The 27,180-nt window shown below is 47.2% G+C and overlaps 1 protein-coding gene across 4 annotated transcripts; it reads left to right on the top strand.

The window, feature by feature from the left end:
* On the top strand, nucleotides 1-25,974 carry ZNF692 (zinc finger protein 692). Of its 4 annotated transcripts, none has more exons than XM_090030011.1 (12): nucleotides 1-70; nucleotides 1,203-1,416; nucleotides 2,323-2,354; nucleotides 2,636-3,199; nucleotides 8,474-8,522; nucleotides 8,917-9,063; nucleotides 10,516-10,644; nucleotides 18,045-18,107; nucleotides 19,261-19,339; nucleotides 20,448-20,562; nucleotides 21,109-21,208; nucleotides 23,201-25,974. In XM_090030011.1, exons 2-12 carry the CDS (start codon nucleotides 1,229-1,231, stop codon nucleotides 23,610-23,612), a joined length of 1,878 nt encoding a protein of 625 aa, XP_089886137.1. In that variant the 5' UTR covers nucleotides 1-70; nucleotides 1,203-1,228; the 3' UTR covers nucleotides 23,613-25,974. The 4 variants fall into 4 exon arrangements, with proteins under 4 accessions (XP_089886137.1, XP_089886138.1, XP_089886139.1 ...); XM_090030012.1 differs by lacking the exon at nucleotides 1-70 and adding an exon at nucleotides 144-286; XM_090030013.1 differs by lacking the exon at nucleotides 1-70 and adding an exon at nucleotides 478-840.
* The last annotated feature ends 1,206 nt before the right edge of the window (nucleotides 25,975-27,180 follow it).

The raw sequence follows: 27,180 nt of genomic DNA, 5'->3' as shown, positions 1-27,180 counted from the left end.
CGGGGGCGCCGCGCATGCGCCTGTTCCGCGCGCCCGAGGGGTGACGCCATCTTGTCCCGAGCTCGGCGGTGTGAGCGCGGGGAGGGGCGGGGGTCCTCTCTTAAAGGGGACACGGCGCGGGTGGGGCCCCCGGCAGGGGCCTGGCCGGGGCAGCGGGGCTCGGGCTGGGCCGCCCGGGGCCCTGAGCGCGGGGCCGCCTCAGCCGGGCCCGCTTTAAGGCGTCGGGCAAAGCCAGGGAGCCCGAGGGGGCCAGAGGCACAGGGGCCCGGGGGGAGCGTCGCCGCTCGTGAGGGGCGGGGCTATGGCTGGGGGCGGGGTCATACCGTGGGCAGGGGGCTGGGGCGGGGCTAAAAAGTGATGAGGGGCATTAGGGGCGGGGCCTTTGGGCGACAGGGAGGGGCTTAATGGGAGGATTTGGGGGCTGAGACATAGTGGGTTGGGGGCGGGGTGATGGGGCTGAGGGGGCAGGTGGGGGGTTAGGGGGTGGTCCAGGGTCCCCTTCAGAGCGTGTTGCCTGAGGGACCCCCGGGTGCTGCTGGGGAGGGCAGGGCTGAGGTTCCGTAGGGACAGCGCCCTACTTGCCCAGCTTGTGGGAGCTTGGCTTGTAGCCTGTGGCCAGCAAAGGCTGGGCTTGGCGGGGGATGGGCATGGAGCCAGATGGGGGTCTTGGCCCAGTGGGGAGGGCAAGAAACCCAGGCTTTCGCCAGGATGCCCAGGTAGAAAGTTGCCAATGGCCACTAGGCAAACACGGGAGGTAGCAGCCAGTACTGGGATGTCAGTTGCTGGCCCTTTCAGGAGCTGGAGAGACTGGCAGTGTTTGGTCCTGGGGTGCGGGTGCAGGTGTGCCCTGGGAGCGGGGCACATGGGTTGGGTGGGGGCAGGACTGAGCAGAGGCCGTGCTCACTGTTCTGTGCTGGTGCAGGGAGAGGCGGCGCATTGCTGAAATGTGGCTGACTTGGAGACTGCAAATTCGCTCCCCTCTTGTGGGAGAGGAAAAAGGCCTGTGGGAATTTTCCAGGAAGGCCGCTTTCCACTCCCCTCATCCACTGGCAGCCTTCCCCTGGGAGATGATCTCTGTTCCCTTCTACCTCTTCTCTCCCTGCTCTGGCCTCTCTCTTCTTTTTTTTAGTCATGGCTTCATAGCCCAGTTTCTCCCCTTTCACTCATGGTGTGGTGTTTTTTTTTCCTCTCCCCACTGCCAGGTAGCTTTGGACCCCTTGGCAGGAGGATGGAGCAGGGGCGCCAGGGACGCCAGCGGGTTCCTGAGTGTGTCCGCAAACAGAAGCGCAAGGAGTTGGATGCTCGACGTAGCAAATGCCGCATCCGTATTGGGGGCCACTTGGAGCAGTGGTGCCGACTCAAGGAACAGCTGGGTTTCTCTTTGCATTCCCAGCTAGCCAAGTACCTTCTCGACAGGTAAAGATTGGAGGTTGGAAAAAAGGAGAGATGCGAGGTATTGCTAAAGAGCCCTAGACATGGAGGTTGGGCCCAAGGGAGATGGTGAAATGGGGAAAGGAAACCTGTTGAATGGGAAGGGAGGCAGGAGAAAAGGAGAAGCATCCTGATGGGGTCTGTGGAACGGTAGTAGGATAAACTTATTTCCATCACAGCCCACCCATGTATGTACGTTACCATATAGGCCTTGTCCTGTCACTCCTGTTTGCCCTGACAGTCCCCCTCCCTGCACATTCTTCCTTGTTCTTCTCATTGGCTTTCTCTTGCCCCATATATGCCCCCTTCCCAATTTTTCTCACTGGTAGCCATGCTTGATTGGGGGCCTTTGTTTCAGCCCAATATTAGGTAAGAAAGTCTTGATGGGGACTGTGGAGTGGGTCATGGAATATAGGCCAGGAGGCTGGGGCTTCCGTGGTCATTGAATTCAGTCTCCTACATTCCCAAGCAACCAGGATTCAAAGGCTGCACAAGATCATCCATTCTGACCTCTGTTACACACTGCACTCAACCAATGTGAAAAGTCTATCATACACCAAAGAAAGAAGAAGGGGAGAGAAGGGTGCTGCCAGTGCTTTGCTGCTGCAATGTCAGGGAATTTGTTAGATTAATATATGATCATTGGAAGATGCTCCCCTGCCCTTCCTGCACTTGGTTTGACCTTGAATATACATAAGGAAGATCTAGTCAGGTACCTGAGAAGTTTCAAAGTGCCAGTAGGAGCACCAGCACATGGAGCATTTGCCCTCCCACTCCCCTGACCCCAACTTTCTCCAAGGGGGACCAGTTCAGTCACCCACCCTCTTCCCAGCCCCAGTCTCTCCATTCAGTTTCTCACTTGGTTCTGACCACCCTTGTTTTTTTTTGCAGATACAGTTCTCAGGGCTGTGGGCTGAGTGCAGGTAGGTACCACCTGTTCCCCATGCCTCTCCTGGTAGGAAGTGCTTTGACGTCAGAAGTCCCCTGGTCCCTGTTCAGGGACTGGTTTATCAAAAGTAAAGGATTGTGGAGGGTTGACTGTCCTGGAACTTGTGTGGAGGGTGGCAGGGGAATGCAGCTGTTGTCTCCAGAAGTTCTGGGTTACATTGCAAGATGATGCAGCTGTTTCTGGAAGTAGTCGGCATTAAGGAGGTAGGGGCTACCTGTCTCCCACATGTCTTCTTCCTCCTTCTCTTCCCCTCAGGACAGAGTGAGTCTGAACACAGCCTGCTGCACGCAGATGCCCTTCAGCGCCTGGTTGTCCTGTCCCATGATCATAGTCAGGAGTGCCGCTTTATCCCAGATGTGAAGCCCCTGCCCACTGGCCTCAAGGAGACACCAACGAACCTGGTGTGGGAGTGTGTAGCTGGACATACTTTCTCTTGGGGTCCCCCTCCATTGGACAAGGAGGTGTGCACACCAGCTGGAGGTGGTCAGCAGCCCCAGAAAGCCAACTCCCAGCACAGAGAGGAGAGAAGTGGAAGTTCAGGGCCCAGCCCCCCACCTTCTCCCATTGCTGGCCGCAGGCGCTCACTCCGCAGGGCAGCGCTTGCTCAAGACTCCTCTGGGACAGCACATGAGGAAGACCCAAGCCCCACCAGGGATGGAGCCAAGGCAGAGAGACTGGAAACTCCCAGAGCGACCAGGGAGCGAGCAGCCAGGAGCAGCAGACAGGGAAGCAGTTTGCAAGCAGTTCACTGTGAGCAGGAGGAGGAAAGGGAAGAGGAAGTGAAGAGAGGCACCAAGCACCAGATCCTCCTCTGGGAAGGTAAGTGAACCAGGGCTGCCTGTGTGTTTGGCTTGGTGAGTGTTTGCTGTGTGTGTTTTGGGTGTGTGCTCTGAACAGGTGTGAGTTCTGCCAGCCGAGTGATAAGTACTGGATGATTGCTGCTGCTTTCTGACAAGAGCCCTAATGAGGGGGCAGAGCCAGTCCAAGCTGAGCAAGGTATAAAAGGACACTCCCTGAGTAGCCAGCAGACAGAGAAGCAGTTTGCTGCCCACTTCTTTGAAGGAAAGCCTTTAAGCTTGGTGAGAGGAAGCAGGGAAAAAGGAATCTTTCAGGGACCCAGGAGCAATAAACAGGCTAGCTTACAGGTGAGTTGGCTAGGGAAAGTCTACTTGGAAGAAGGGCAACAAGAGAGGCAACAGATTATAAGACCCAGAGAAATGGCTGGAGGACATTGTAATGCCAGAGCCACTGCCAGTGCCTCTGCATCCATCTGTAAGGTGTCTGTCCAGGTAGGACCACTCACTGCTGAGGCTTCCACCCACTTCCTGGTTTGGTGCTGTGGAGACTGCAGATTCCTTCCAGTGACATCCAGATGGGAGAGTACTTGCGTTGTGAGCGGTGCCTTCTTGTGGTGTCCCTCAGGGAACAGGCAAAAGAGCTACAGGAGGAGGTAGCAAGGCTCTGAAATATCCTCCATCATGAGGACTTTATTGATTCAGTGCTGGAGGACACCTTTTGGTCTGTGAAGGAAGGGCTGCCAAAGGCAACCCTAGAGAAGGGAAAGGACATGGACTCCCAGGAGTGTGGAAGCTGAAAGCTTGGGACCTCTGGCAGTAAGCAAAAATGTTCATCTTCACCTACAGCAGTTTTCCTAGAGAACAGGTATGGAGCCATAGCAACAGAGGAGGAGGAGGAGCACTTTCCATTGATGGGGGAGGACAGGACAGGCTTCCCCAAGGTTGGAAGGGTCAAAATCCCTGCCACCAAGAAGTGATGGAGGGGAGGCTGGGGGGAGATTCCCTTATTGTGGTGGGGGAAGAGGCATTCATCTGCCTCCCTGACCTGGCATCCTGGGAGATCTGCTTGCCCAGATCCATGATGTCATGGAAGGATTACCGAAACTCACCTGGCCCTCTCACTGCTACCTCATGCTGCTCATCTATGTGGGTACCAGTGATACCACCAGGGGAGACCCTGAGCAGATCAAAAGGGACTGCAGGTCTCTGGGTACAAGAGTGAAGTGGACAGGGGCTCAGGTAATGTGCTTCTTGATACTTCCAGTCAAAGGGAAGGGGCTGGGCAGGAGCGGATGCATCTTGCAGATCAGTACATGGCTACGCAAATGATGTCACCAGAAGGGGTTTTTGGCTTTGACCGCAGGACATTGTGCCAAGGAGAAGGATTGCTAGGAAGAGACAGGATCCGCTTGACAAGAAAGAAGAGCATCTTGGCAGGAGAAGTGGTATTTTATGTAAAAGAGCTCTGTGGTTGCTCAGATCTCCAGTATAAAACTGGATACCAGCCTGTTTGAAAGTCTCTGGGTTAGGGTGTGTGCTGTAGACTACCAGACCAGGAGGAAGTGGTGGATGAGGTTTTCTTCAAACAGCAGCAGAAGTTTCCCAATCACAGGCCGTGGTTCTCATGGGGGACTTCAGTCACCCTGATTGCTGTATTCTCCTCCCTGCAGAAGTATGCAGGCAATCCAGGAAGTTTTTGGAGTGTTGAAACAATTTCCTAGTGCAAGTGCTGGAGAAGCCAACTAGGAGCCATGCTCTTCTTGACTTGGTGCTCACAAACAGAAGAATTGGAGAGGACTGCAGTAGTGGATGGCAACTCGGGCAGCAGCCACCACGAGATGATTTAGTTTAGGATCCTGAGGAAAGAAAAGGAAGGAGGAGAGCAGCAGGGTATGGACCCTGGACTTCAGAAAAGTAGACTGACTTGCTGATGGAACTGATGGGCAGAATCCCCTGCGTGACCAGTCTGAGGGGGAGAGGAGTCCAGGAGAGTTAGCTGTACTTTAAAGAAACCAATCGGTCAGGAAGGAACCATCCCAATGTGCAGACAGACTACCAAGTGTGGCAGAAGACCAGCTGGGCTTAGCTGGGAACTTTTCAGTAAGCTAAAACACAAAAAGGAAGTTTACAAGTGGAAACTTGGACAAATAGCAAGGGAGGAGTATAAAAGTATTGCTTAGAAATGCAGGGATGAAGTCAGGAAGGCCAAAGCACGGTTGGAGTTGCAGCTAGCAAGGGATGGAAAGATAACAAGAAGGGTTTCTACAAGTATGTCAACAACAACAGGAGGATCAGGGAAAGTGTGGGTCCTCTACTAAATGGGGGAAGCAACCTTGTGATGCAGAAAAGGCTGCAGTGCTCAATGCCTTGTTCACCTCAGTCTTCACAGACAGGGTCAGCTGCCAGACTACTGCACCTGTTATACAGTTTTGGGAGGACGTTAGTAGCCAACTGTGGTGAAAGAATGGGTTAGGAACCATTTAGAAAAGCTGGATGTGTACAAATCTATGGGGCCACCTAGGATGCACCTGAGGGTTCTGAGAGAGTTGTCTGATTTGCAGAGCTGCTGGCCATCATACCTGAAAACTCATGGCGATGTGAGAGGTCCTGGACGATTGGAAAAGGGCAAATACAAAATGCCCATCTTTAAGAAAGGGAAGAAAGAGGATCCGAGGAACTACAGACTAGTCATCCTTGCCTCAGTCCCTGGAAAAATCATGGAGCCAGTCTTCAAAGAATCTATTTTGAAGCACTTGGGGGAGAAAAGGGTGATTAGGAACAGATGGCATGGATTCACTAAGGGCAAGTCATGCCTAACCAACCTGATTGCCTTCTGTGACGAGATGACTGGTTCTGTGGATCTGGAGAGATCAGTGGATGTAGTGTAACTTGACTTTTAGTGAGGCTGTTGATATGGTCTCCCACAACATTCCTGCAGGCCAGCTAAGGAAGTACAGGTAGGATGAATAGACTGTTAGGTGGATAGAAATCTGCTGGATCATGGGGTCAGTGTAGTAGCCAATGGCTCAATGTCTAGTTGGCAGCTGGTATCAAGTGGAGTGCCTCAGGGGTCAGTTCTTGGGCCAGTATTGTCTAATGTCTTCATCAAGGACCTGGAAGATGTCACAGAGTGCACCCTCATTAAGTTTTCAGGTGATACCAGGCTGGGTGGAGTAGTAGATACGCTGGAGGGTAGGGCTAGGATTCAGTGAAACCTTGACAAATTGGAGGATTGAACCAAAAGAAATCTCATGAGGGTCCATAAGGAGGAGTGCAAAGTCCTGCAGTTAGGATGGAACAGTTCCATGCACTGCTACTAGCTGGGGACTGACTGACTAAGCAGTAGCTCTGCAGAAAAGGACCTGGGGGGTTACAGTGGACAATAAGCTAAATATGAGCTAGCAGTGTGCCGTTGTTGCAAAGAAGGCTAACGATGTACTGGACTGCATCAGTAGGAGCATTGCTAGCAGATCAAGGGAAGTGATTATTCCCTCTATTGAGCATTGGTGAGGCCACATCTGGAGTACTGTGTCCAGTTTTGGCCCCCCACTACAGAAAGGATGTGGACAAATTGGAGGTAGTCTAGTGGAGGGCAACAAAAATGGCTGGGGGGCTGAGGCATATGACTTCTGAGGGAACTGGGCTTATTTTGTGTGAAAAAGAGAAGACTGAGAAGGGATTTAATAGGAGTCTTCAGCTGTCTGAAGGGTGATTCCAAAAAGGATGGAGCTGGACCATTCTCAGTGGTGGCAGATAACAGAACAAGGAGCAGTGGTCTCAAGTGGCAGCAGGGGAAACTTAGGTTAGATATTAGGAAACACATTCTCACTAGGAGGGTGGTAAAACACAGGTTACCCAGAGAGGTTGTGTCATCTCCATCCTCGGAGGTTAGATGATCTAGTTGGGGATGGTCCCAGTTTGAGCAGGTTGTTGGACTACATGACTTCCTGAGGTCCCTTCCAACCCTAATTTTCTATGGTTCTATGAATGGCAGCTTCATTGCCCACCTGCAGTACAGAGCAGAAAAAAGAACCAGGAAAAGGAAGCAGTGACTCCAATGTAAGTGAAGGACTGAACTGCATCCTTGTTCATATTCCCTGCCTCCCTTTTGCAGGCTTGGGATTGAAAGTGAGTGCAAAGGGGAGAACCAGCTGGCCTCTGTCCCACTGGAATTTAGATTCTGTTTCTGCTTGCCCTTGACATTTTTTTTACCATGGGTGTTGCTCTGCTGATACTAACCCAAATCCTTAGTCAGTCTAGAGTGTGGGCCAGCTGACTTTCCCCTCCTGGAAACACAAATTCAGAGCTTTTTTTCAGCCCTACCCTATCCTCTCTTCTGTACCACAGTAATAATCTTGGCCCTGGTCTACTTGAACCTTATTGTGATCTGCAGTGACAAAGGGGAGCCGTAAATATAACTGCTTATTTTTCAAATAAAACCATGTAATCCTTACACTTGCTCCCACCCTGGGAAGCAGGCCACCCCCTCCCCTGCTTCAGGTGACAAGACCGATTTCCATCTCCCCCAGGTGTTCCTGGCTTGGATGTCTCTGTCTCAGTAAATAGTCAAAATTACTCATCCATCCTGTAACCTAGCTAAAGCCTTGGACTGTACAAGGTCTTCACTGTGGTATAGGAGCAAAGACAGGACATTAAATCCACAACCATCCAAGACATTAGCTCAGCTTTGGACAGGTGAGTGGGTACCAAGACTTGTAAGCAGCATTATAGGCTGTTGGGTCCCCCAACTTAGTGATTTTTTTTGTGAGGATGTGGTGTTAGTGAAAACACTCCATCTGATGTCTGCTACTCCTGCTATTCATGGCGAGGAGAGGGCAGGTCTGTTGAGTGGCTAAGACCCAAACCCTGAATAGGACTTTTTAGATCCAAACTGCCATTCAGCTAAGGAAAAGCATTTATGTTGCTAAACTACAGAAATTGCCAGGCCAGGGTCTCTCAAGGTTTCTTTCTTGCATTGTTTATTGCTAACTGTTTCATAGGAAGGACAAGAATTTTCCGAAGGGGACAGTATTAAGAACAACTTACCCATAACTTCTTTCTAGTCTTCCACCTGCTCAGTTAGTGTTGGCTTTATGCGTTAAAGCAGAAGAATTTAAATTCAGTCTGGAACTCTGGAATCACTCACCCTAACTTTTCTTCTCCCCCCCAAATCCTGTGTTGTCCTCCCTCAGAGTTGTGGTTATTTCATCAGTACCCCAACCTTCTGTGTAAATCGCAACCAAATGGTTCTGTGTCCTGCCTCCATCAGTTGCAGCTTGTTTTCTTGTCTTTGCAGCTCCCCAAGAAGAGGCAGAGATTGGCACTGATGCAGCAGGGTCAGAGAGGTGAGTGTTGGCTCTTATTCTCATTTGATCATTCATCCCTGACACTTGCCAATTCCCTATGCAAGTTTTCAGGGTAGGGAGTAGTGCTGTCTAATCCCTAAGCTCACAGTGACTCTCAGTCACTCCCATCAGATTGTTCCCTGTGTGAAGGAAGGTGGTGGGTTCAGTCCTGTCCTAGCACAAACTTCTTTCACTGCTGTTCATACTTATCAGCCCCTTTGCAAGCAGCCTCAGGAGAAAGCAGCCAACAACCCCCAGGGACATATGGATGAGGTGGGCAGCTGGCTGCTAGGGGAGGCAGTGGGATCAGTAACCACAAAGATCACTTCTCAAGAAGTGCAGATGAGGGACTTGTGCTTTTTTTAACTTCTTCTCTTACGTTGAATTCCTGCAGCCCATCAGCATTGAAAGAGAAGCCAGAGCAAGCTTCTGATGCACAGGAGGAGGAAGAAGAGGATGACGATGAGGACTTCACTGAGGAGGATGATCTCGCGTACACAGATGATTTGCGAGATGAGAATTATCACCCCTCATTAGACAGGTAAATAATGGTGATAAGTATAGTCTGTAGAATCTGTGCAAAGGTTGTGCTGGAAAGGAAAGGGAGATCAGGCTAGAATAGAGCCTAGCTACTTCTAATCCTATCTGTGGGCTTTGTTACACATTGTACTTTGAGCCGCACAGGTGTTGATCCAATTTGTGCTAGCTTGGAGTTTTGAAGCACCCGTATCTTTTAGTCTAGAAACCTGACTGTCCCATCGTCATCATCATGTCATGTGTGTCATCCCCATCCCCCCACCCCACCCCAGCTGTGACTTGCCACTAGAGGCCTGGTGAGCAGGGAGGTCCCTTCCAGCCCTGCTTTCTGCTTAGTCTGTGCCTCGCCCATGGCAGCAGCAGTGTTTTTTAGATTTTGGGGAGGGGAGGGAGGCAGTGGGATTCCTCGAGATCGAGGCTAAGGGACTCGGTGGCTGCTTGCCCAGCAGCCATGTGCTCCAGGATTACTATCACAGGCTTCTGGGCATGTGTCCCAGTCAAGGCCAGGGCTGAACCAGGGGCAGTGGCGACAGCTGTGGCTGGTACAGCCAGCTTCCCCCCTCCCCCCAGTTGGCTTCACTCCACAGCTGACAGCGGAGTACTCCCACAACTGGCTCCCATGTCCACACAGGCAGTGGCAGAGCCCCACGTCCACAGCCTGGACCCACCCACAGCCACCCCACCCCAGAGCAGCAGCTTTCCCAGTTCTATTCATAACCTTCCTGATATAGCACCACAATCCTGCTCCATGTTTACTTCACCTTCCATGACCTACTTTCACAATTAATCCAGCAAGCAAGAGAGCAGTATAAAACCAGAGAAGTCTGCCCTCTTTTCCAGTAACTCGGATCTTTCTTGCTTTTTTCCCTCCTTTGTTGTTGCCAACCCTTTTTGACCTAATGTAATGCCTTGCTCTAATTTAACATGTAGCAGTGTTACAACAGTATACTTCCATTTAATTACTTGGTCATGATCTTAATGATGAGTTTATGCTTCTGATTCATGCTGGTGTGAGTGAGATCTGATTCAGTGAGGCCCTTTTTTTTTGAGGCTGCTGGCTCAGATCAGATGCAGAGGAGGGAAAGGAGCTTGTCCACACAGGTATTCATAGCTGGAATGCTTAGCTGAACCCAGGCATCCTGCTTTCTAATCTTGTCCTTTTCATGTCTGCTGCTGTGTGACTTTGTTTAGTATCAGGTGAAGGACAAGGGAATAATGGGCCCGTTCCCTGGAGAGAGTTGGAAGAGAGCCTAACTAAAATTGCTCTAGCAGATCTAATGCTGAATTTTTGTGTTATAACTCTTATTCGTTTTCTGTTGGCTCAGAGAAGGTATTTTGTCTCACATCCCATTCGCATTGGGATCTGTTCCTTTATTTCCTGTACCAAGCTTCTTCTGTCAGTAGAGCTTTCTCATGTTGGGGAAAAAAAAACCCTGTGTCTTTCTTGTCCGTGTAGTGATTCTGATCTACAAAGACGACAAAGCCAGGCTAAAGGCCGCAAGAGACCTGGAAAGGAGGAGCAGCCACCTAACGAGACAAGTACAGCCAACTGTAGCCCCACTGAGGAGAAAGGGGCACGATCCAGGTAAGAGGGGAAGGCAGACAGAAAGGGCCAGGTGAGGAGGACAGTCCTAGCTTGTGGGGTGATGAGGAGAACAGAAACATGTGAACCAAGCTCAATGAGTTGACAGGAGAAGGGGCTGCAATGCCTGACTATCAGATATTTGTCTTTGTGAGTCTGCCCACTGAATTGGTTTTGAGCAGTAATGGGCATTGGCTGCATTATTTCCTCTAGAGTGTTCTGACAAAGAGGCCTTAGGATGTGCTTGGGGCTGTCCTGATAGCTACAGTTGTTGACTCTTGGCAATAGCAGCTAGATGCTGCTGCATGGATTTGGCTTTGGCTGCACATACCGTCCCTTAGCCCACATGGAAGGTATCGCTGAACTATTGTGTTGTCTGTGGCTTAAAATGCAGGGGTGGCATGAGATCCTTGTGTTATGGGATATGGTAACTAGGCCATTGCAGTATGGACCACATGAGGATCTGACTCATTGTTGACTTCAATGGGAATCTGGATGTAATGATTTAGAATAATTCTTCTAGGGAAGCTCAAGATGTGTGGGTCCAGAAAGGGGGAAAAAGGCAAAGTCTTAATAAGATGTAAGAAATATACTAGGATTTAATTTCTTCCCAGTGTCCCAGCTGTTCTGTTGTACAACCAGTGGCAACTCCCTGACCTTTCAACACACCCCCAACATCAGGTAGAGCACTGGAGAAGCTACTCTATTTATGACATAAGTACAAGTGACCCAATGAGATGTAATATCGATGGAGGATTGGTGTGCCAATCCTCACACTCTGCACCCAGTACTTGGGGGCGTGAGGCTGCTATAGGAGTCATGTCCACCAGTGATGAGTTTCCTGACACAAGGATTTCAGTAATGGTCATTGTCAGCCAGAACATGGCCACTTTGCCTGAGCTGTACAAAGCAGTGAACTGAAATCCTACCTACCTCATAAAGAGAAGAATGGCTAGGTAGGGCTCTGATGTGTAGCTGGCCCTCTAGCATTAATACATGTATTTATTTTAGAAGAGTGATTCTTAACAAGGGTCCTCTGGTATCTTTTTAAGGGTACCATGGGATGCTGCACAACTTTAGGACTTTTTAGATGGACAAACATCTACATATGATTCACAAGATAAACCCAGGATTTCAGATGGGTATTCATAGTGTCAAAAATATTCTGACCTGTTATGGTCTATTTGAGGAGTTTGCAACAGAAGAATTCCTTTCTGTTACTTTTCTACAGTCGAGATACAAGTGGAAGCTAAGAGTTAGCATTTTCAAAGGTGCTGCTTTTGTTTTAAAAAGGTCAAGAACTGCTGTTCTGGAATGATAAACTAGGAAAAGGCAAAGTTATTTGTGTCTGAATACAACTTATAGATTCATAGAAGTAGGGTCAGAAGTGACCTTGTAGATCATCAGGTCCAACCCCCTACCCTGAACAGGAGAGAAAACCAGGCTCAAATGACCCCAGCCAGGTAGACATCAAGCCTCCTCTTAAAGACTCCCAGGGTAGGAGCCAGCACCACTTCCCTTGGAAGTTGGTTCCAGATCTTAGCCACCCTGACAGTAAGTAGTGCCTTCAGCTGTCTCATCTAAACCTACTCTCTTAACAACTTGTGGCTGTTATTCCTTGTCACCCCAGGGGTGCTAGAGAGAACAAGGTCTCTCCCAAACCCTGCTGGTCTCCCCTAGTGAGTTTATAGATGGCCACCAGGTCCCCCCTCAACCTGTTCAGCCTTCGCAAGAGAAGGCTAAGGTCCTGTAGCCTCTCCTCATAGGGTCTGCCCTACTGTCCCCAGGTGGCCCTCTCTGGACCCTCTCAATGCTGTCCACATCCCTTCTGAGGTGTGGCGCCCAGAACTGGACACAGTACTCCAGCTGTGGCCTGACCAAGGTCATATAGAGGGAGAGGATCACCTGCTTGGCCCTGCTTGAGATGCATCTGTGGATGCATGACAAGGTACGGTTAGCCCTACTGACCGTGACCTCGCATTGTCGGCCCATGTTCATCTTGGAGTCAGTAATGACTTGAAGATCTCTTTCTGCCACTGTGCTCTCAAGAAGGGAGTTTCCCAGCTTGTAAGTGTGCTGCTGGTTCCCACTGCCCAAATGCAGCACCCTGCACTTGTCGGTATTGAAACCCATCCTATTTTCGTTAGCCCACCCCTGTAACTTGTCCAGGTCCTGCTATAATCTGTCCTTCCCTACTAGCATGCTCACCTCACCCCAAATCTTGATATCATCAGCAAATTTAAACAGGCTGCTTTTTACCCCGTCGTCCAAGTAACTAATAAAGAAATTGAACAGTGCAGGCCCAAGGACCGAGTCCTGGGGGACTCCACTGGCCACTTCCCCAGATTGAAAAAGACACATCCACCACTACCCCCTGAGTACGACCCTTCAGCCAATTTGCAATCCATCTGACTGTAGACAACAATGCCACAGTCACCTAGTTTCTTAATGAGAATGCAGTGGGAGATGGTGTCAAAGGCCTTGGTGAAGCCCAGAAAGACTTGTCTGTGCCATGCCTTTTTTGCTGTAATAAATATTTCAACTGTGATATCTGGGACTTTGGAGCAGTGTAAGTGTGAATTTCTAAACATTTTGTGTAGTAAATGAGCTATTAGTGTGTACTTGATGAACAGTGCTAAGGATTTACTCATTAAGAAAATGCATATTGGTTTCAGTACAAGCTTCTAATGTTAGCATTTGAGTTGGTATCTGAAGATTCAAGGAAGCAAAGTTAAGCTTGGGTGTGGTGATTGGACCCAGTTCCACCTTTATTGAAACGAATAAGAAGAAACCATAATAAATGGTCCCTTAGTGCAGTGGTCTCCAAACTGTTTTGATCGCGCACCCCTGTCAGTAAAAAAATTTTGAGCACGCACCCCCAATATATGTATATTTATTTAGTTATTTATAAACTATAAACACGTGACCATCTGACATACAGACCGAGTGAGGGCGCCAGTGTCAATCCGTATATTCAATATTAGTAAAGCTTAATTTCTTCCTTATTTTTTTGGATAAAAAATAAATATAAATAGAAGTTTGAATATATTCTTCCTGCACCCCAGTGGATCATCTTGCACACCGCACTTTGGAGACAACTGCCTTAGTGTATTATTAAGATCCATTTTAACAACATGCTTAAATGTTGCTGTGTCAGTGTCTCCGCGTTTAGACAGATGAATAATCCCATTGAAGTCAATAGGATAGCTCACCTGCTTAAGTCCCTTGCTTACTGGGACCATACACAGCAACAGTACAAGAGTTATAGTTTCCACACTTTCATTAAAACGATGAGAGAAACCATTTTTCTTTGGAGCTAGTTAACATTTATTAATGTTTTGGTTTCTTTTTTTTTTTTTGTTTTGTTTTGGTTTACCCTCAACTGTCTCTTAAAGTTTGTTTTTTTTTATGTGAGCTATGGGAAAAGAGGAGCAACACCAAAATATACACCCAAATACATTTCAAGGTAAGTATGAACCATGCAAGGCTTGCTGTCTACTTTTTATTTTTAGATGCTTTGTGCAGTTTCAGTTTTGTATTGAAGGTCTATTCATTTTTTTTACACAGTTTTTGAAACGGTTTGCTAGCAGAAGAGAACAAGAGCTAAGGAAGCCAGTCCAAGCACAGCAGAGAATGATGGTAAATTATACATTTTCATTTCTGTTTTTGTTGCCCTATTGTTTTAGTTATATTAGTAGAGGGACACTGTCCACCCTAAAATCATGCTTGAAGGCAGAAGATTTTCAGGCACAAGTTGCTCCTACAGTATCTGAAAACTGAAAGAGATTATTTTTTTCCTGTCTTCTTTTTTTTCTATTTATTATTTATTTTGTGCATTTGGCTGCACTTTGGCTATAATAATTTAAGCCCATATTTACAAAAGTAGCTAGGTACCTAATGATGCACTTGCAGCAAGGCACCTTGTGAACTTTCAGAAGTGCTTAAGGTAGACAATAACCTTCGATTGATAAGCACAGGAGCATGTGCAATGCCGAAGCATCTGCTTCCTTTAGTCTTTTTTAACTTCAAGTTGATGGTGTCCCTTTAAAGGAAATGATATTTTTGATCCAATAAGCTACATGCTGACCTCTAACTGTAATGGTATTTTTTGTGGTAGAAATTACTGTTACAGCAGCTAGAGAGATGTTGACAGTATTATTGGTATTTTATGCCTATTTATGCACAAAATCATTCACTATTTTCCTAACATCTGTGTGTTTGTTCCCTTTTTTTCTTTTTTTTTGAAGGACATCCACAACAGAACAGCAGCAAAAAGTGACTACAAAAAGTACATGGGAAGATAGAAAATGCAGACAGAAAATATGTTAATCCAGATCAACATAATAATGACTGAATTTTATCCTATGTGTTAGAATTTTTTGCAAAATTTTATACTAATGTCTTTATTTTTAATAAATATGTTTTTGTTTGTGCTCATGTAAACAGCTGTGACTTTTAGGTATTGTTTACGGTGGGAAGTAATTTGTTTTAAGATGACTCTCAAACAGTTTTAAAAAAAAATCTTTTCTGCTCTGATTATCTAGTGTTGACTTAAGGGTGAAGGGTTTTTAATTTCTATCGTGCAATTATGAACAAGTCAACAGAACACCTTGGATCTGGGGGTCTCCTCAAGGGTGGCAGCATTCTGAAAGTTTCTGATAGTTCCATTTTGCATGGAAATCTTAAGCTTTCTGGCTACATCCTTATTACATATCATGTTTATTCCTTAAGGGATGTGGTCACAAGATTCATAGATTGGAAGGGACTTCGCAAGGTCATTGGGTCGAGCCCCCCTGCACTAGGCAGACAGCTGGGGTTAGGTGAACCCAGCGAGGTGACTGTCCAGTCTCCTCTTGAAGATTTCCAAGGTAGGTGATTGCACCACCTCTGGAGGGAGTTTATTCCACAGTCTGGACACTAACTGTGAAAAAGTTTTTCCTAAGGTTAAGCCTGAAACAGTCTTCCAGGAGTTCGTGGCAGTAGTCCTGGTTTTCCCCAAAGATGCCCTGGTTGAACAGTTGTTCACTGAGCCTTTGCTGTTTTCCTCTGATAATCTGCCACCAAGCGCCCTCTCAGCCTTCTCTTTTTTTAGGCTGAAGAGGCCCAAGTCCCTCAGCTCTTCTCTGGACTCTCATGCTTTTCCATGTCCTTGTTGAAATGCAGCACCTGGAACTGGATGTAGTACTCCAGCTGTGGTCTCACCAAGGCTGAGTAAATCTGAAGAATCACTTTCTTGGTGTTGCTCAAGATCTGTCAGTTAATGCATGCCAGAGTATTGTTTGCCTTGCTGGTTACAGCATTGCACTGACGGCTCATGTTCATACTATGGTCTATTATTACCCGTAGGTCCTTTTTAATCATGGTGCCTAGTCAGTTTGGTGCCACCGAGCCTGTAAGTCTGATGGAGAACCTCAATCTAGGGCTTCGTGCCTCTGTAGCAGGCAGTCTGCAGGCTCTGTGCCTTCACTGGGTAAATCAACATGTGAAATTAATGTGACCAAATATACTGTGGCTCAGCTAGAGTAAATTAATCCTGACTTCACCATCTACAGGTGCATTTAAGCACAGTAATTTACTGTGCTGTCCGATACCACTTGTATCTGACAAGACTATCTGACAGTGCAGTAAATTAGTCTGATGCCCAGTAAAGCATCTCATGTAGACGTGCCCACTGTTGCCAGGTTCCTAGCTCTGAGGCAGGCAGGCAGGCAGCAAGCTAGGAAGTCCCTTACTCTTGAGTAGTCAGAATTTGGGCGGTACCAAAAACTGCAATCTTAATTCCTTCAGTATCTGCTTTCCAGTGTAGTTTCCCAACTAGGCAGTTGTTTGCTATTTCTAATAGTATTTTTTTTTCCCTGACATCTTAGACACGTGTAGGATCTTGTACTATGAAGTACTGTCTGTATGACAGACAAATTTCTGGGTTTCATGCAGTTACTTGTGTGGAGACATAGGGTGCCTATACATGAGCAGCAAGGCTGCTATAACACTGTAATTACAGTGCATTGGAGCAGGCTCAATTAATTGAGTCTGCTGGAGTGTGATAATTACGGGGCTCGAGCAGACTCCAGTGCCTTGCGTATCAGCATCCCTGCACTTAAAGCTCCCCCACTGCCATTATTAAGTGTGGAGATAGTGATACACAAGACACTTCAGGCATTTTAATTGGAGCAGCTCTTGGAGTAGCTCTAATTAACCCCACCACCACCACCACCACCACCCTTGCTCCTGGAGCACATGTATAAATACCCATCACTAAGAACAAAGATACACTACCATTTGTACCTGGTCTGAGTTGTCCTCCTACAACTGGTGATATTTTGGTCTCTGTCATGGGGCAGGGAGGCTTCTAGTGAGTCTTATCTAGCAAACTTTCAGTGTTGTCTGTGGGTGACACTGAGGAGCTTACATGAAACATTATCTACTCCAGTAACCAGTGGCTGTTTGGATTGAGTTCTGTACCCTTTCTGCAATGGTTATGTTTATCACAATGACAGAGTTTGCCCTTGTCCTACAACATGTAGGCAGCTCCTCCATGGAACACCCAGCATTCATAGCAAGCAAGACCCAACATTGGTGAGGTTACTTCAGACATGAGCCCTTTCCAGTGATTCGGAAGAAACACTGTTCATATGACAGCCAGCAAGATTTGGAAGTCAAGGAAAACAGAACTGATTTCACTGACTACCTGAACTTTTGACCAAAGATTGTTTTGGGTCCTGAGTCCCAGAATTGATCAGAGCAGACTTAAATGCTCCTGGGCTTGGAAGTATTTGGAATGAAACTCCATCCTCTTTCACTTGGTGTTTCAGTGTCAATGATGGACTTCGCCTACATAGATTAGATTTCCCAGGGTGTCTATGGGTTACCTTGTTTACAGCAGTGTAAAGAGTTTATTGGAGCCTTCATATTGTATTGACTCTGGTGTCTGAGCTGAGCAGAGAGAAACAGTCTTCTTGTCTCCTGGCAAGCTAGGGACAACTCAAGCTGGCTCCTCAGCTCTTTCAAAACCTCTTTTATTGTTTCCTGGAAAAGAAACATTGGCTCCTTCATTTTTCTATAGTGAGTCTTGAGAGCAGGCCACCTGTGTGCCTTTTAGCAAAAGTAAACCTGATCTTGAAACCCCTTCCTGTAGGAGGGGGCTGGGAGCTGAGATCCTGCCCCCAAGGATTGCTCAGCATCCTCAGTCTTCTTTGCCAATTTGCAAACACTCTGCATTTGGGGCCAGCAAAGTGAGAGGTGGTTATAGCAAATAAAGAGGGAGAGGGCTTGTGTACAGAAAAGGAAGATGCAGGCAGATAGAAACAGTTTGGAGAGAAAGGGATACAGCACTGACTGGGAAAGGAGAGAATTCCAACCTACTGAAGAGAGTTTTCAGCCGGTTTCTTTTTTTCCTGTTGTAGTTGCAAGAAGCGGGCACAACGCAGTGATGAGGATGTGGCGCAGATTGGCCCCAAAAGAATCAGGTGAGGACTCAGTCCTGTGACAGTGGGACTGACACTTAGCAGGTTGTCTAACCTGAGAACACTTCTGATAATACAGCTGGACCAAGAATTGCTCTTTTTTTTACGCATGCTCCCTGCATCTTAACACTTTGTTTCCAATTCTACTAAGCATTTGCGCTACTTCCTGTGATGGGTGGAAGATTTGTCTGTACGACCTCAGTGGATCAGCAGACTGATTTCAGTCCCCACATATGGTCATTGTACACAGCAACTTCTCCCCCTTCCCCAGTCTCCAGGACTTTGCCTGACTTGATTTTTAGTGACTCAAGCAATGGGTTTTTCACTCCAATCAGCCTCTCAGATTCCAAAATATTGGCCTGCCCTTTGTTCTTTTCCCCCTCCCTCCTGTTTATCTTGCCTCTTCAGCATCACTTCTTGTAGTGCTCCTAAACTTTTCTCACATCCCTGTATGCCAGGGGTGGGCAATTATTTCAGGTGGAGGGCCACTTACTGAGTTTTGGCAAGCCATCAAGGGCCATTTAACAGTCAGCCAGGGGCAGATAAATATTAATTTTCTAAATTTTTTTAGGGGCCCCGCAGGCCGGAAAGAAAGGCCTGGTGGGTCCGGCCGCATTTTGCCCACCCCTGCTGTATGGTTATGATTTGGCATCTTCCATGAGGGGGGTGACTAACTCCCATTTGCCCACTGCAGGTCCCCAAACACACGCACACATTCACACCTTCAACATTACTACTGGTGTATTTTGTGCAAACCCTATCCCCAAATACTTTATACAGCTGAACAAGATGAAGTCAGAGAAAGGAACAGACAGGAGGAAAGAGGCCTTTTCAGCTGAGGTTGAAAAAAGATGGAGAGCTGTTAAGTCAGGGAGATGAAGGGAACTTTTGCCAGATGTCAGAAGCCACTGAGGAAAGGTGACAAAAGCAGCTGGTGAGCAGGGGAAGAACCAGGGAGGGGTGGCAGAAAAGGAGATGGATTGGAAGGGGCCTGAAGGAAGGTCCATAGGATGGGGCAAAAAAAAGATGGGTTTAAGAACCCAGGTGCATTTGAACGAGATCCTAGTTCTTAAATATCCTGCAGTCATTACTGCAAGTAGGAAACATTGCTTCTTTCTTTCCACTAGCAGCTCTTCACCCACGTTTCTCTCTGCAGGAAAGCAGCCAAACGTGAGATCCTCCTCTGTGACTATGAGGGCTGTGGCAAGATCTTCTCCAACCGCCAGTACCTGAACGTAAGTGACACATTGGCTATGTCTACATTCTCTGCACAGAGTGGCACTGCTATCAAGAAGCATGCCCTGCCAGTCCACTCCTGTTCAGCATGTGCCAGCATCGATATTTAAGCAGTATAGGCTGTTTAGCAAGGCCTTGAGCAGATGCCCAGAGCCCTGCTCCGTCTGTATTGTGTGCGCTTCATGGAGCATTATCAGGGCAGTTGTAAGCTATCTGCACTGGTTAATTTCTGATGCATGCTATGTAGAAATGAGTGGGTGGGGGTGCTACATGGCAGCAGTTTTATACTCAGCACAGATGTAGTGTAGACAAGCTAGTTAATTCAGGGGGTGGGGAGAATACCCAGTTACAGCGACTATCCTGTCCTCACTGAGATATGGGATGTACTGTGCGTAGGGTACTAGCATCAGCCCAGCCACAGGGCTTAAGAACTCTTCCAGGCTGACTATGCTTTCAGTTGTATCAAGACACCCCATATGTTAGTATCTATATTAAATGTTTCATGCAGTCTTGATCTACCAAGTATTTGTGTCTGTTATTGTCCCAGTAAGATAACCTTGACTTTTCAGATCAAACTGCATTAGCTCATGCTTTTAGTTCTGCAGGTCTCTGGTTCAGTCCCCAGCATATTAGCCACAGCAGGGTGGGGGAGCTCAGTTCTCACATAAGCCTGTGTTCCTCCTGACTGGTTGCTCAGTGAAATGAGTCCATATGTTCTTAGCCTAATTCTGAGCAGAACTGGAGCATGTACAGCCTAACTTCAATGGAGAGGTTCCCTCTGACTGCAGCAGACTTTGGAATAAGGTCTAGTGGGCCTTCTTTGCTGGCAGCCTCAGGAGAAAGGGTAAATAAGCTGCGGAGGCTGGACTACTCCCCACCATCCTGTTGGAGAATCTGAGCTGTATGGATGGGTGATGGTGGCAGCCAGGTTCCCTCCTGTACTGGGGGTGCCAGCATAGTTCAGCATGCCAGTAAAGCATTCCCACTGAACCCTCACTGTGGTGGGACACCTGATTAGATAAAAACTATGGATGGACCTGTGGGATATGTAGGATTTTAGGTAACCCTGCCCTTTGCTTTTCCCCACCCCTTCCCCCAAAATGGCAGCACCACAAAAAATATCAACACGTACACCAGAAAACCTTCACTTGTTCTGAACCCAGCTGTGGCAAGTCCTTCAACTTCAAGAAGCACCTGAAAGAGCATGAGAAACTGCACAGCGGTGAGTCTGCCTAAGTCCAGGGGTTGAAGCTTCAAGTCACATCGTACCTATATCAGTGCTATGCTCCCCACATATACAGTACCCCCAGTACTCCGTGACCCACTGGTCCCTTACTGTTGCAGCTCAGGACTACCCGGCCCTGTCACCCATTCTGCCAGTGCTTCTCCGTCCAAATCTGTAGGCCCCAGCCCTCAGCTCCCCCTCACATCTCACTGGTATTCTGTCATCTGCATCCTAACACAGCTCTGCAAATGCACCTCAGTCCTCAAGACTCAGAGGACAGAGTCCTCTGTCTTTCTGGGGTCAGGTTTCCTCAAACCAGTGCCCCCACGTTCTGACCTATAGCCCCTCTCTGCCCTTCCCTCTCCCTGCCCCTTTACCACCCCAGATTCCTCATATGTATTGTTATGTGCTTTTCACTCTGCTTTTCACCCCCAGGAACCCTGTCTCCTGTCACGTCCTGTTATTTTATTCTTTATTTTTCTCTGGGTAAAATACCCACTTTGGGCTTGAGCACCCAGTAACCTGCTCTCCTTTCTCCTGCAGACAAACGGGATTATATCTGTGAATTCTGTGCCCGTTCTTTCCGCACCAGCAGCAACTTGATCATCCATAGACGCATCCACACAGGAGAAAAACCCCTTCAGTAAGTAGCACCACCTGGACCTACCTGCTACACTGGAGTCTTCCTTTGTCTTTCCCCAGAAGTCACAATACTGAGAGACTAAAGATGGAAACAGCCAATTAGATCCTACTGATCTATCTTATGAGCCCTTAGGGCTGTCAATGACACAGGGAGGCTTCCACCATTCTTCCACACTGATACTTATGCTAAATTGATGCTTCTAACCAAGCCTCCAATAAGCAATCAGGCATCTGGTTCTTCCAATAATAACCTGCCCGTAAGTGACACACTTCATCCTACAAAAGTTGCATTCCTTCCTGATAAACCTGTGCTGAAGTAAAACTCTCCGGATTTAGGGCATCCTGTGGCTTTCAGTATGCTCATAGTTGGCCTAGAAACTTTCTCCCTTTTTCCCAATACCATGGATTTGAGAATACGCTTGGTGGTGTTCAAAACATAGCTACAAGCCCAAAAGATTTAGAGTTGATACACAAGCGTTCTGCTTTTGTCTGTGTTCTCAAAACACCATCTTTCACTGCATCTCCCTACCTCAGTGTATTCTGCTGCCCTGTGCCCACTGGAGTCTTTTACTCCAGTGCAGTATGGATGAAAGTGCTACTGTATCAAACCCAGGAGTACTTTATACTCACTGTGAAGTAGCATTTGACATCCACTTTGCAATGGTCTCATGGATGGAATGAGGTGCAGGACAGAAATCAGGCTGCAGGTTTTCTCAGTGTGGAGATGTGCTCACAAAAAGCAAAAATGTTTAGGTGGGTCAGGAATGGGGTGAAAAATCATTTGGAAAACATTATAATCTCAATAAATCAGTAATGTGGATATGGTAAATGAGGAAGGAGTTCAGAGATAGTTGACAAAAACGAACAAGATCTGAAATAGAGATTGGGATTGAGAGGAGGTGGGATAAATGCCTATGACTCTACAATAATGAATAGTCCAGGGAAGGTAGATTGGGAATGTATCTTGCCTTGTAACAAAAGAACAAGGCGGTATTCAATTTAATGAAAAGGTAGAAAGTTTAAGAGACTCACCTTTCCTCACCACATGTATCTAGTCTTTGAAACTCTTTACCATGAGAAGTCTTTGATAGCAAGAACTAAGCAATATCCCAGACAGCAATGCAGCATTTAGATGGATATCAAGTATGTCTGGGATTTCCAGTATTAACAGTAATGTACTTTGGGACGGAAATTCAAATATATGTATAAAAATTCCTGCTGATCTCTGAATCTTAAAAGATCAGGATGAGACCTGGACTTAGGGCTGATTATCCCATATCAGCTACCGTGGGCGTCTTCCTGTGAAATATCTGTTGCTGGACACTGTCATAGGATGCAGAACTAGATGAACCCAAAGTCTGACCCACTGTGGCAGTGCCTGTGTCCCTATCTCCTGTAGCCTATTTCATCAGACAGACTGTTAATCTTAATCAGTTATTTAACATGTGGGTATTTGATGGGGTTACCTAAAGACAAAGGTGAAAAAGAGTGATATAATTTCATGTACAAGTTCAAATAAACAACATAACTGCAACCCAGGCAAAGAGAGAAAAGGAATGCAAAACAACCAGTGTTAAAATTACTCACACTGTTCTTTCGGGACAAAGACCAGAAGCAAGTGAGATAGTAGAGACCTGATGTTCCTTTCTCCCCATGGCAGTATCACAGGAAGCATTATATATAGGATCTGCACTAACGCCCATTTCATCTTCTACTGAGAACCAGAGTGTGGCCTGCAAGGGTGTGAAAGCGAGGCACTCACAGCTGCTCTAGGTGTCAGCAAGTGGACAGAGCCTATTTTCCTAAGCAGCAGACCCAAAGTCAGGAAACAGTGGTATAGACATAGCTTAAGAGCTTTGCATCTTGGGGTACTTGGCATGGCTGCACTCTGTGCTGCTGTTCTGTAGACTACGCACACTACACAGCCTGCTTTGGATGTTCCTGTCTGGCCTTTCTCTTGCTGTACACTCTTGCTGATCTCTTGTCCCTCCAGGTGTGAGATCTGTGGCTTCACCTGCCGCCAGAAGGCCTCCCTGAACTGGCACATGAAGAAGCATGATGCTGACTCCTTCTACCAGTTCTCCTGCGACATCTGTGGCAAAAAGTTTGAGAAGAAGGACAACGTTACTGCACACAAAAGCAAGAGCCACCCCGAGGCAGCCACTGGTCCTCCCCAACCTGTGACAGAGGCATTAGTGTCTGGCCACCAAGATCCACCATCTCCACTCCCCACCTTTGCTTCAGGAACAGCAGCCCTGGAGAATCCAGATGCACCATGTCCTCTCAGCACAGAACAGTTGGACATTCCTGTATTGAGCCATACTGAGGGTGTCACCCTGCTGGGACAGTGTGAAACAGAAAAGGCAGAAGGGCCTGTGCCTCCTATTGTAGCTTCTGCTGAGTAGTGGGCCACACCAATGGGATCCAAGCCTAACTGTGCTCAGGGGTTGGGAGGATTTTGTCAGAACAACCTTCCCCTTCCCTCTAATTCTCACCAGCAGAACAGGACAGGATTCTCCTGAGAGAAGCATAAAGCACTAGCAGAGGGGTAGAGGTTATGATGCTGAATTGCAGGTTTGATTTGGTGGCTGTAGTTGAAGATTTAAAGCCCTGTTGAAGGCACGGAGTATGTTGGGGGGGGAGCGGCCCTTGAAGTGGGAAAACTGACAGCCTAAGCACTTATATAGGACAGTTTAGATGGGAATGATCCTGCCTTGAGCAGGAAGTTGGACTGGATATGACTTCCTGAAGTCTCTTCAAGCCCTGCTTCTCGATGATTCTGTCATTAACAAATAGCTTCCCAACGTAGGAATTAGAGCACAGACTCAGTGAGCAAGCAGGAGTATTTCACCAGACAAAGTATTTCTGGATTTGACCTCTTTACTGGGGGCCTCTCAAGAGAGACTCTGAGGTTGACTCACTCTAAGGAAGGGGCTCTTGTTGCTTGCACACTGCAAAGCCCCAGATTTGCAGCTTTCAGCTTCCAGGTTTTGGCAAAATCCTCAATAAAGAATTATTTTGCATAATGCAGGAGGTTGAGTTGCATTCTTCGGCATCAGCTGTAATAGGCGATTGGCAGGAGGGGTCTATGAAGCATTTCTTTACTTCATTCCCAAGAGGTGCAGATAACATGGTAACTCCACTCACCATTCCTCTATTCAATTGCTCCCTCACATGAGGTTGGTATAGCTCTCTTGATCGGAGAATCAGCAACAGTGGAGAAGCCTGCCAGTTATTAGGAATCAATTGCCATGTTAGTTGTTTCATAATAGAAGCTAGGAAGCTGTAACTGAGATCAAGATCCCCATTGTGTTAGATGGACATAAGGAAGAAACCTTGAGAAACTTACAGTGTGAATGGCACACCTTACAATTTAAGCTTACAGAAAATGGCCATAAAAGGAGAAATTAAAGGTTATCTCAAATTTATACAAGGGGAATCAATGCACAGAGAGGTTATGGCTCAATTTAAATTTTTTAAAGTCGCATTGCAAATCACTTCTGAAAAGCTGTCCCAGATGATATCCCCAGAGACTTAGGGAAGTCTGGCAGAGCCAAAAATTGAATGCATGTTTCCCTAGTCTCAGTCTGTCAGCCGCAACCCTATTTACTTTCTTCCTGGATATTTTTGTGCAGGCTCTGGCTCTCAAGTGACAGCATCGCTGCATCAATCAGCAAAGCTTCCGTGCTCTTTGGCTCTGCCAGGTTGTCTGATGGTATCTAGCTTTATCAGGAGAAAGTGGATGAGAGCCTCTTAGACTCATGCACAAGCCCTTAGGGTAGCTGGCAACACTGAATGGATTGCTGCAACTGGTGCGAAGTTCGCTGGAGTGCAGTTAGGAACCAGATACTCCTGTTTCAGAAATAGGTGACTATGGAAATGATATGGGAATTGGGAAGGAATGTTACAGGAAGGGACAGAGCATGTGTCCCTGAAGAAAGAGTTGCAGCAGCACTTGAAATGTAAAGGTTAGTTGTGCCTTTAGAGACACTCCTACAACTCCGTCCAAGAAGCTGTATTCTAAGGATAGGCATTTAGCTCATCCTGCATCTCAAAATATCTTGGTTTATTTTCCTCTTGCCATTGAACATGCATGTTGTGATGATGAAAAATAGAAACCACTGAGTGGCAATGAAGCTCACAGTGTTTTTTATGGAATTTCTAAATTTAAGAAAAAAACATGAGTAAGGCAGATAAAGTGACATTCAACCCTCAGTTATGTCCAGTAAACTCAGCTTGGTTACCATTTATTGCATCGCAATTATTTTGGAGAGGAAGAAGCAGAGGAAGCTCAGATATAATGAGGAGTCTTGCATCGTCTTTGCTGTCTCAAAGGGTGCCAGACTGGATAGATCATAGTTGGGAGCCCACATGACGGAGATACTAGATTGAAAGGCTCAAAAAGTCACTACATTATCAGCAATAGGCTCTCAATTATTTCTTACTTGTGAAAATTGTCTAATAATTCTATTTCTGTTTGTATTGCCATAGGTTGGATCTGCAGCTAGAGAGAGAGAGACTCCCTAATTTAGGGAGTTTATATCCAAATACACAGACAGACGGCAGAACAAAAAGATTAAATGGTTTGTCCAAGGTCACACAAGGAGTATGTAACAGCTGAGACCATAATACAGATCTGCATCTTCATGTTGTGCCTTCCCCACATCATCCTTCCTCTCTGTCTGGGGATCTTCTGTCTATTAGGTATCCAGGTATCCATGCCATAAAGATCCCCTTAACATCAGTACCTCTTGGAAAATGATGCATGCCCTCAGCACATATATAGTCACCTTGAAAGAAGAGTTCCTCAGGGAAAATTTGAGGTAAACTATTGCATAATAAAAGGATTTCATTATTTCAGTGAAAGCTCTCACTGATTACCATAGAAGCCGAGCACATTATTACATTAAACATTCAGGTCTTGCTGGTTACGGTCAGCTGGCGAGCTGTTTCTAGTGCATACTGGCACCAGTGCTACCACTATCATATTCAAGTGCCCCCCAGTTAAGAGTCAAGTGACCTTATCTCTGTTTCTTTTTGGATGAGGGTACTGTTTTGCTTTGGTGATTTGCATGCACTCGCACACGCACCCCCTCCACTATATGTATACCTGCATACTCATACTAGGAAAGGTGAAGCAGCGCACATTGCATGTGGGGCAAAGTGTGCACAGGTTTGTAATGTGTGGGCACCCAGGAAAGATTTGTCTCTGGCATAGATGGACTTTACTGTTGTGGAAATCTCCTTTGTGCCAGAGCAACAGAGTAACTAAGCAGGCTACGTAGGAGTTAATAAGGGCTACCTGATTAACAGAGAGGAATTGGAAGCACTTTGCAGGTTTTGTTGATACAATCCCCAATGAGTGTTAGGAGAGAGAGCTCACACACCTCCCATCTACTTCACTGAAGGCTTTCAGGAAAGACTGTGATTTAGCAGGACTTATGCACCCCTTGGCAACGATGCACATCATGCATGCTTGTTTTTGGCTTATTTGCTCTGGTGTTCTCAGTTCCTTTTCAGGAAGGTGAGGAAAGATCCTGGCCAGATCCCTTTTGTTGCCTCAATTCAGAGCATAGCTCTGGGATCTGGCTGCTCATTGAGAGTCATTCTCCTGCTGGGGTTTTCACTATCCAGGGCAGACCCTGTCTTTAGGGTTGCAGTAATGCCAAGTCTAATGAAAAAATCTTGAGGCTCCCGATTTCCAGGTCAAATTAACTGACTCGTGATCAAATCTCAGGATTTTTTCTTCTAGCACATGTGGAGAATGCCAAGCTGCTAAGTCTGTGAAGGGGGAGGCGGGGTGGGAGGAGGGAAAGGGAAGGGGCAGGTAGGGGGACAGGTTGAGGCCTCCACGGTGAGGGAGGGGGTGGGCCAGGGGCAGGGGTGAATGGGGCCCCTGGACCAGGGGAGGCATGGGGGGTCCATGCCCCCACCCGGATTTATGCAAGGGGCAGAGGTGGGCTGCAGGCTGGA

The sequence above is a fragment of the Crocodylus siamensis genome, chromosome 15, assembly GCF_052110815.1.
Source record: "Crocodylus siamensis isolate JL-2025a chromosome 15, ASM5211081v1, whole genome shotgun sequence".
NCBI classification, from domain to species: Eukaryota; Metazoa; Chordata; order Crocodylia; family Crocodylidae; genus Crocodylus; species Crocodylus siamensis.
Note: the sequence above shows the minus strand (reverse complement) of the source record. Positions and strands in the feature narration are given on the sequence as shown.

What these genes read in the sequence shown, in the direction of transcription:
- ZNF692 (XM_090030010.1), top strand. Translation starts at nt 1,166, where the DNA reads ATGGTGTGGTGTTTTTTTTTCCTCTCCCCACTGCCAGGTAGCTTTGGA. An exon ending in TATCACCCCTCATTAGACAG is followed by an intron (nt 9,064 to 10,515) that starts GTAAATAATGGT and finishes TTGTCCGTGTAG; the next exon opens with TGATTCTGATCTACAAAGAC. An exon ending in CCAACCGCCAGTACCTGAAC is followed by an intron (nt 19,340 to 20,447) that starts GTAAGTGACACA and finishes CCAAAATGGCAG; the next exon opens with CACCACAAAAAATATCAACA.